The sequence below is a fragment of the Mus caroli genome, chromosome 11 (assembly GCF_900094665.2).
Source record: "Mus caroli chromosome 11, CAROLI_EIJ_v1.1, whole genome shotgun sequence".
Taxonomy (NCBI): domain Eukaryota; kingdom Metazoa; phylum Chordata; class Mammalia; order Rodentia; family Muridae; genus Mus; species Mus caroli.
In genome coordinates this window covers 46,990,548-46,998,939 of record NC_034580.1, presented here as the reverse complement: position 1 = coordinate 46,998,939, position 8,392 = coordinate 46,990,548, and the positions used below count along the sequence as shown (strand labels likewise).

General features: G+C 45.2%; 1 protein-coding gene across 1 annotated transcript in view; it reads right to left on the bottom strand.

Moving 5' to 3' along the window:
* Ppp2ca (protein phosphatase 2 catalytic subunit alpha) overlaps nt 1-8,146 on the bottom strand; it is a 25,370-nt gene extending 17,224 nt beyond the window's left edge. Inside the window, exon 1 of the mRNA XM_021176874.2 lies at nt 7,793-8,146. Coding sequence (XP_021032533.1) covers nt 7,793-7,894 — 102 coding nt within the window. The 5' untranslated portion in view covers nt 7,895-8,146. The remainder of the gene's footprint in view (nt 1-7,792) is intronic.
* Nucleotides 8,147-8,392: the final 246 nt, after the last annotated feature.

Sequence of the window (8,392 nt, the reverse complement as noted above, 5' to 3'; positions counted from 1 at the left end):
CAGATGCTGGCGAGGATGTGGAGAAAGAGGAACACTCCTCCATTGCTGGTGGGATTGCAAGCTTGTACAACCACTCTGGAAATCAGTCTGGTAGTTCCTCAGAAAATTGGACATAGTACTACCGGAGGATCCCGCAATACCTCTCCTGGGCATATACCCAGAAAATGTTCCAACTGGTAAGAAGGACACATGCTCCACTATGTTCATAGCAGCCTTATTTATAAAAGCCAGAAGGTGTAGGAGAACATACCTGATTTTGTAAATCCAGCTCTCATGAGACAAAAACAGCGAACAGTAAGACCCTGTCTGCTAACAAACCCATTCAAAACAAACAAATAATATAAACAAAAAAGTGCTCCAAGCAGGTCTTTACTGAGGGAAATTCGATGCAGCACATTGGATGATCAATAATATGCTTTATTATAGACATACTGTATTTCACAAATTCTGCCCTTGGGTAGTCTCTGGAAGTAGACATTAACCATCAATCATCTTATATAAAAAAGCTAATGTTAGTTTTAATGTTTCTTGTCAGGGCAAGATGGCTCAGCAGGTAAAGGCTTTTGCTGCCAAGCCCAACAAACAATTCAATCTCTGGGCCCCTCTTGGCAGTAACAGAAAACCAACTTCCATGGTCAGTGACCTATAAGAAAATTTTCTTTCTTTCTTGGTTCCAAGTGCTGTGCATCACCACATGGCTGAAACTTTACTATTATTAATTAGAGTGAAAAGTTAAACTAATAAGTCTGTGTAGAGTTATGCCATGAAGACAAAATTCAGCAGTGAAGGCCTAAGGGGTTGGTCAAGGGACTATAAAACAGAAGCGTGGCCAACTCTGCAGATCCTTTGTGAACTCAACTTCCCAAGTACCCTTATCCAGGTAAACTGCTGGCCAGTCTAGAGCCAAAGCCTTTTTGCTCTGCCCAAATATAAGGGTAAGAATTACCATCTGAAGGATAATCATTAACCAGGAAACATAAAAATATGGACTTAAAAATGCCATCTACACTAGAATTGACTGAAACAGGAAGGAGGGGATGGAGGAGGAGCTGGGCATCTAGTTCACAAATACCAGAACGCAGAAACATACTCTCTCTACTGTGTTCACCCTTCCAAATACACAGCCCCACTTTATAAACAGGTAAAACATGGCTGGAGAGATGGCTCAGCACTGACTGCTCTTTCAGAAGTCCTGAGTTCTATTCCCAGCAAGCACATGGTTGTTCACAATCATCTGTAAAGGGATCCGATGCCCTCTTCTGGTGTGTCTGAAGGCAACCACAGCATACTCGCATACATAAAATAAACAAATTTAAAAATAAATAAGCAAACAAACAAATAAATAAATGAAAAACCACTGTACTGTGAAGAAAATGAAGCTGTTAATCCCAGATTGTTCAACAGTAACCTCTCACCCCCATAACTGGCAGCTAGAGAGCTCTCCCTTCTTTAGCCTACCCTACTCCTATAAAGAAAGCTATTTAAAACAATGACACCACCAACAAAACATCCCCCTCCTAACCCAGTCCAGCTTAGTTAGAACTCTGGAGTAAAAGGGATGGCTTTCCCAAAGATGAATTTTTATTTTTTTAAAGGAAAAAAAGAAGAAGAAATAAGAGAAAGTCACAGTAGCAACAAAGTGCTGGTCCCCTTAGTGCCCTTAAGACTCAACTCTCAATTCAGTGCTTATTTTCTACACACTAAAAAGACACTTCACTGTTAACTCTGACATGACAAATGTTGACTTACTAGACTGAATATAGAAATGAATGTTGTCTCACTCATTCCTACAGGATGGGTCACTCCCTCTTTCTGTGGCTGGGCTTCGTGCCAGCCAGGCAGGTGGTATATGGCCGAACTATAAATCCCGAACTAGCTTTCTCTTCACTTATTTTGAGACAGAGTCTCAAAACTATGTGGCTAGTTTTGAACATGCAATCAATCCTTCTGCCTCAACCTCTGAATAGCTGAGACTCCATACACTACCAGGTCTGGTTTCCAGGGCCCATCATTCTTGCCACTACACAACATTCACCTTTACTTAAGCAGAGAATTACAAACCATCATCAGAGAACAAGGAGGACCTAGGAATCAGCACGAGAATATACTTCTCATTCAGTTAATCCAAGATGCAATCCCACTCTATGCCAGGCACACACAGAACAAACTCAGGCGTGTGGAGGCTTCAGAAATTAAAAGAACAGCATTTTATAAATACCTGGCAACAACAACAACAACAAAATCACCTACCTTTATTAGAATTTTTTTTTTGTTTTTTTGTTTTTTTGTTTTTTCGAGACAGGGTTTCTCTGTGTAGCCCTGGCTGTCCTGGCACTCACTTTGTAGACCAGGCTGGCCTCGAACTCAGAAATCCGCCTGCCTCTGCCTCCCGAGTGCTGGGATTAAAGGCGTGCGCCACCACGCCCGGCTTATTAGAATGTTTTAAATGACCTGTCATTTTCATCACACCTGTCTTATTTGAGGGACAAATGAAGTTAGCCACATGAAAATGAAAGAATCACTGTTTCCAAGAGTGGGACAACCCCATCTGATTGGTATGAATGGACCTGGCAGCAGCAGCAGCAGGAAGACAATGCTTCAGGCTACAGAATCACCAAGCACAGTCCATGCTGCCCAATCCACATGCGCTTTTCATCATTACTACCTCAACAGGGCTCTGAAAGCAAGACGGGGACGCTGGGATTAAAAGTCATTACCCCAAGTAACCTAACTCCAGCCCTCCATATCAGCCACTTAACCTTTCCAAGCCCTTGCTTTATATCTACAATCAACAACAGTGACTATGCCGAAGTATAATGAAAACATTCTAACATGTCCTTAATATTTTAACTACTGCTATGGAAACAGCCAAACAGCCTTTTAAATTAATAAATATATTACTTTATATAAGAACTTAATCTTGAGGGTGGGAGAGATGGCCCAGCAGTTTAGAGCACTATTTCTTGCAAAGGACCCGGGTTTTATGTCAAGTACCCACTTGGTGGCTAACAACCACCCACAATTCCAATCAGGACCAGGCAAGTACTTGGTGCACATAAATATACACAGGCAAACACCCATACACATAAAATAAATCTTAAAAAAAAGAATGTCATCTTGATCAAAAGTTTAGCTTAACAATGCGGTGGTGATGACATATGTTCTTAATCCCAGCACTTGAAAAAATCTTGAGTTCAAGGCCAGCCTGGTCTACAGAGTGAGTTCTAGAACAGCCAGGGCAACACAGAGAAACCTTGTCTCAAGAAAACAAAAAAATCAGCTTATCAAATCAATAACAAGCAGTTTCTTTTTTCCATTCTCAAGTAACAAATGTTTAAACTAAATGACATCATAATGTCTCTATTTATTTGACATTATGTCTGTATTAGATAGAGACAGGACCTCTCTAATGTAATCCTGGCTGTCCTCAAACTTGAGGATCTGCCTAACTCTTTCCCACGTCCTGGCTGACCCAGAGCTCACTATATAGATGAGACTGTCACAGAAGCCCATATGCCTTTGACTCTTGGCCATCCTCCTGCATGAGCTTCCAGAGTGCTGCGATTATAAGCATTTATGACCACACTCACCAAGCTGATAGTATTTACCTTTTTCCATCTGTCGATGGAACTGTGCCTCAGATGGAACCGCATGTGCTCACCCAAAACACCAAGGTCCCTAAATGGCAAGGTACATGTACACACAGTAAGCTTAGCTTGGGGAGAAACTTGGAGCCCATCTCTATTTTTAATGAGTCAGCAACAAAAAAACCATGTCACCACTGTTATGATCCTTTCTGTTTGCAAGCCACACTGCTATTGTTGACAAGGTATACAGAACAGAGGTCTCAGCTATTTAACCACAGTGAGCACTTGGGCTTATTTCTATCTTTACATAAGGGAAGCCTCTGATGCTATCATTCCTTCTTATGAGAGCATCAGAAAGAAGTTATCTTTTTTTTTTAAGATTTATTATATTATATGTAAGTACATTAACTGTCTTCAGACACTCCACAAGAGGGTGATAGACCTCATTACCGATGGCTGTGAGCCACCAAGTGGTTGCTGGGAATTGAACTCAGGACCTTCAGAAGAGCAGCCAGTGCTCCTAATCACTGAGCCATCTCTCCAGCCCCCAGAAGTTATCTTTAATGGGTGTAGTTCTTTAACAAGTACTACTAAATTGGTGAAAAACTCGGATTGGTTTCAAATTTTTTGTTAAAGCTGGAAATGGTGGCATATATCTCTAATTCCAGCATTCAGGACACTGAAGCAGGAAGATGGTGAGTTACAGAACACAGCTATCTCACAAATAAAATAAATGAAAAAATAAATGTTTAAAGGGCAATCTCACCAAAAGCAAATGTCGTTTTCATGTTGCCACTTAACTGGCAATAAAATATATTACAAGTGGGAAGTGGCATACCTTGTACAGGTACAAGGCAACCAATTCACTGTCTAAACATCTTAGTATTGTTTGTAAAGTTTACATAGTTACAAAAGTTAAATACAATTAAAAGCCAGGAAGTTGGATAACAATGTTCACCAAAGCAATCTATTTCAAGGAAACTTTAAAACAGATCTAAAAACTATTTATTTACTTTTTAGGGGGTGTGTGGGGGGGAGATAGTTTCACCTTGTAATTCTGTCTAGCCCCTGCTTCCCTAATGTGGGATCAAAGGATACACAACCATACCTGGCTTCAAGCACTACTGTTTATGTGGCTCTACAATGACAACTCGGCTACCAAGATGTCTCAGTGGGTAAGAGTCCATGCTGCTTTTACAGAGGATTAAAGCTGGCCTCCCAGCATCCAAGTCCAGTGGATTAAAACCACCAGGTTCCAGAAGATCCAGCACCCTCTCTGGCCTCCATGGCCACCTCCACATACATTTGCATACATAATACACACATACATACATTAAAAAGAGATCTAAGCTAATTAGCCTCATATCTGAGTTTCTGGAAGATGTGAAAATTCCTGAATGTGTTAAGCTTCAGTCCCCATCCCATCTCTGAATGTAGTATCTCTAACCGTCTTCCCAAAGCAAATCTACCTGATGGTCCATGTCCTACTTATTTCCATACGTTAGTTTCTTGTTGGTAATAATAAAGACACTCCAACAAGAATAACTCTGGGGAGCTAGTTTTGTTTTTCCATCCTGAGACAGGGTTTTTCCGTGTACCCCTTGCTATCTATCCTTAAACTTGATCTGTAGATCAGAGATCCCCCTGAATGCTAGAATTAAAGGGGCATATCACTATGCCTGGCTTCAAGACACATTTATTTTGGTTCACACTCCTAGTTCATCCCAGCAGGGAAGTCACAGCTGCAGGAATCTGAGAGAGGTGCTCATATCACCTCATGAGAAACTCAGCAATGAATGCATGTTCACACTGTAACATTTACTTGTGTGTGTACCTCAGAGGACAGCTTGAAGGAGTATGTTCTTTCTACCGTATAGCTCCTATAAGGAAGGGGTCAAACTCAGGTCATTTGGGGACCTTTACATAGGGAGCTCCCCCCACCCTTACACAATTGAGTACCCCTCCCTCCCAATCTAGGGAATGGTGCCATCCACAGTGGGTGTGTCTTCCCATCTCAACCTAAGAAGATGCTCCTAAAACATACTCACAAGCTGATCATACAGCCAACCTAATCTGCTCGGTAGACAATTTCTGAGACTTCCTATCCAGGTAACTCTACAGCAGCAGTTCTTTGGGGCCAGAATGACCCTTTCACAGGGTCACATATCAGGTATCCTGCACACTACTAGAGATTTACAATTCAAAACAGCAGCAAAATTACAGTTATGAGATAGCAACAAAATAGTTTTATGATTGGGGTCACCACAACATGAAGAACTGTATTAAAGGGTCACAGCATTAGGAAGGTTGAGAACCACTGCTCTAGAGTGTCAAGTTAACAATGCCATCCTAGTCTTTCCAACTAGATTAAAAGTCCCTTGAAAATATGTATAACGTATTCTTCATTGTGTTCTGGTTGCCTTCTTAAGAGCATGCAATCTTGGAGCATGTATTAACTATCTTTAAGTACAGAAACAAGGACCAAATAAACCGTTTACCTGAAACCGCCAGTTAACAATCGCGGCAGTTGGGAAACGAAAAGTAATGGTGTCCAGGTCTACCAAACAGTCCAATGAGTGGTACACAAATGACTAGTCATCCAATGCCCACATAAAGCCCTTCACTCCGAGTCAGCAATTAGAGACTAAGACCTGGCAAGATTTATTAAGTAATATTTAAAAGGCTTACTTCTAAACCTTAAAAATACCAACCTTGTTTGATGTGAGAGAAACAAAGATCAAAACACTAGAGATTCAAGTGGGGCGTGTTATAACACACAGACAGACAGACAGACACACATACACTCACATCATCCCAGCACTTGGGGAAGCAGAGACACAAGGAATGTCTGTCACAAGTTCAAAGCTACCCTGGCTCTACATAACCAGTACCAGGGCAGCCGGGGATACGTGGGATGGAAGGAAGGAGGGAAGGGATAAATCTACATTTGACTTAACCAAAATGGTTTTCAGCATTTTCTGAAAAACTGTGTCATCAGAAAATATTCAAACTCAAGAATCTCCTTTCTACACCAAGCCACAAAAGAATGAGCATCTTCTGTGCTCCAAAAATTCTTCCTGCTAACACAAATTACTAACATAATCCATAATTCTGCACTAAAATTAAATGTTAAATTAACTCTGAAAAGCTAAAATGAAGTGGAGACACATTTCTCTAACAGGAAATTGCATTAATTAAGACTTCAAGAATACAACATGAACAACTTGCTTCCCCAATTCTTGGAGAAAACCAATGGAATGAGATAACCTGAGATACCGAGTTATCACTTCGAGGAGTGGACTCAGCACCATGTCTGAAATAGAGAACTCGGTCAATACGGGGATTTCGACTGCTGATTGTAGCCACAAAAATACAATCCAAGAAACTTTTGCAACCAGAGAGGATAAAAAAATTGACTCTCTTCCCGTTTATGTTGCTCATTCAAAAATAAATGGCTCCACGCCAAGTACGTTACACACAGAAGGGTTTCACACTACCCAGTTTGAGTCAGCATATACATCATAAATTAATGTGACACTGGATTTCCAATCCCAAAGCTCTTCGTTGTAGTATGACTCACCAAATCCTCCATTTGTCCAACTAAGAAAACTTTATATTCCTCCCTTCAAACTACCACTATGACCTTCGTAGGAACTGGGTTAGCGACTCCCTTCATAATCGTTAAACACACACTTTAAACAGGGCTCCGGGGAAGCCGAGGCGTGGAGACCGACAGGAAAGCGAGGTGACCTTTCTATAGGCGCCTGGGTCTGGCCTACAAGCCCTGCTGTGGGGCACCCTGTGGGCAGCGCCCGCTCCACGAAGCAAGCCCGAGTGCAAGCGCAATGCTTTGACTCCATGAGTCCGGAACCCGTTCCCGGGCGCAAAGCCCAGCCAGTCCCTCGCCGGGCCACCGAGGGTCCCGGCCGCCCCGCTTCCCAGCGTCGGGCCGGGTCGGGCCCGGAGGCTCCGAAGCCCGGAGTCCGGCGCGCGGCGCCATTTTAGGCCGCGGTGGCGGCGCCATCCAATCAGCGCGCGGGAGGCGGGGGGCGCCGGGTCCCTCGCGAGTCGCCGCAGGCAGCGCCGGGCGCCGGGCTGCTAGGTTCGGGGGTCTGGCCTCCGTGCCGCCATGTTGCACGGTCCCCGCGGCCTCCTGATAGGCGGGCCCCGGGCAGAGGCCGCACCCGCGGCCGAGAGCAGCTCACCTTCTCGCAGAGGCTCTTGACCTGGGACTCGGAGAGCTGCTTGCACTCGTTCAGCTGCTCGATCCACTGGTCCAGCTCCTTGGTGAACAACTTCTCGTCCATGATGCCGTCCGCCCGAACCGGCTGCCGCTCCGCGCTGCTCCCGCGCCGCCGCCCGCACCCGGGCCACACGCACACGCCGCCGCCGCTCTCCCGGGGTGCTTCCTGCGGCCCCAGGCGGCTGCTGGGCGCTGGCGCCGGCCCGCTGGCTCGCTCCGCAGTGCTCGGCCGCCGGCCGCTGTGCCTCCTCCTCCGCTCGCCCTAGCTCGGGACTCGGCTTTCTGTAATGGCGGCCGCCCGGCGTGGTGACGTCACGCCGGCGTCAGGGAGCCGCGGGGAGGGCGACGGAGTGGGGCCGGGACCCAGAGCTGCGCACCGTGGAGCCCCGGCGCAGGCGCAGCGGAGCTGGCTGCCGAAGGAAGTGGCTTCGCTCTTGGGGCGTGGTCCTCCCGCTGGGAGGGCAGCGGGGGAAGGGAAGAAGCGAGTCCGAGCAAGCGCAGTGCTGGTTAATCCCGGCGCCCCAGGCTCCGCAGGGCGCCTGCGCGGACTCGGCGCATGAGC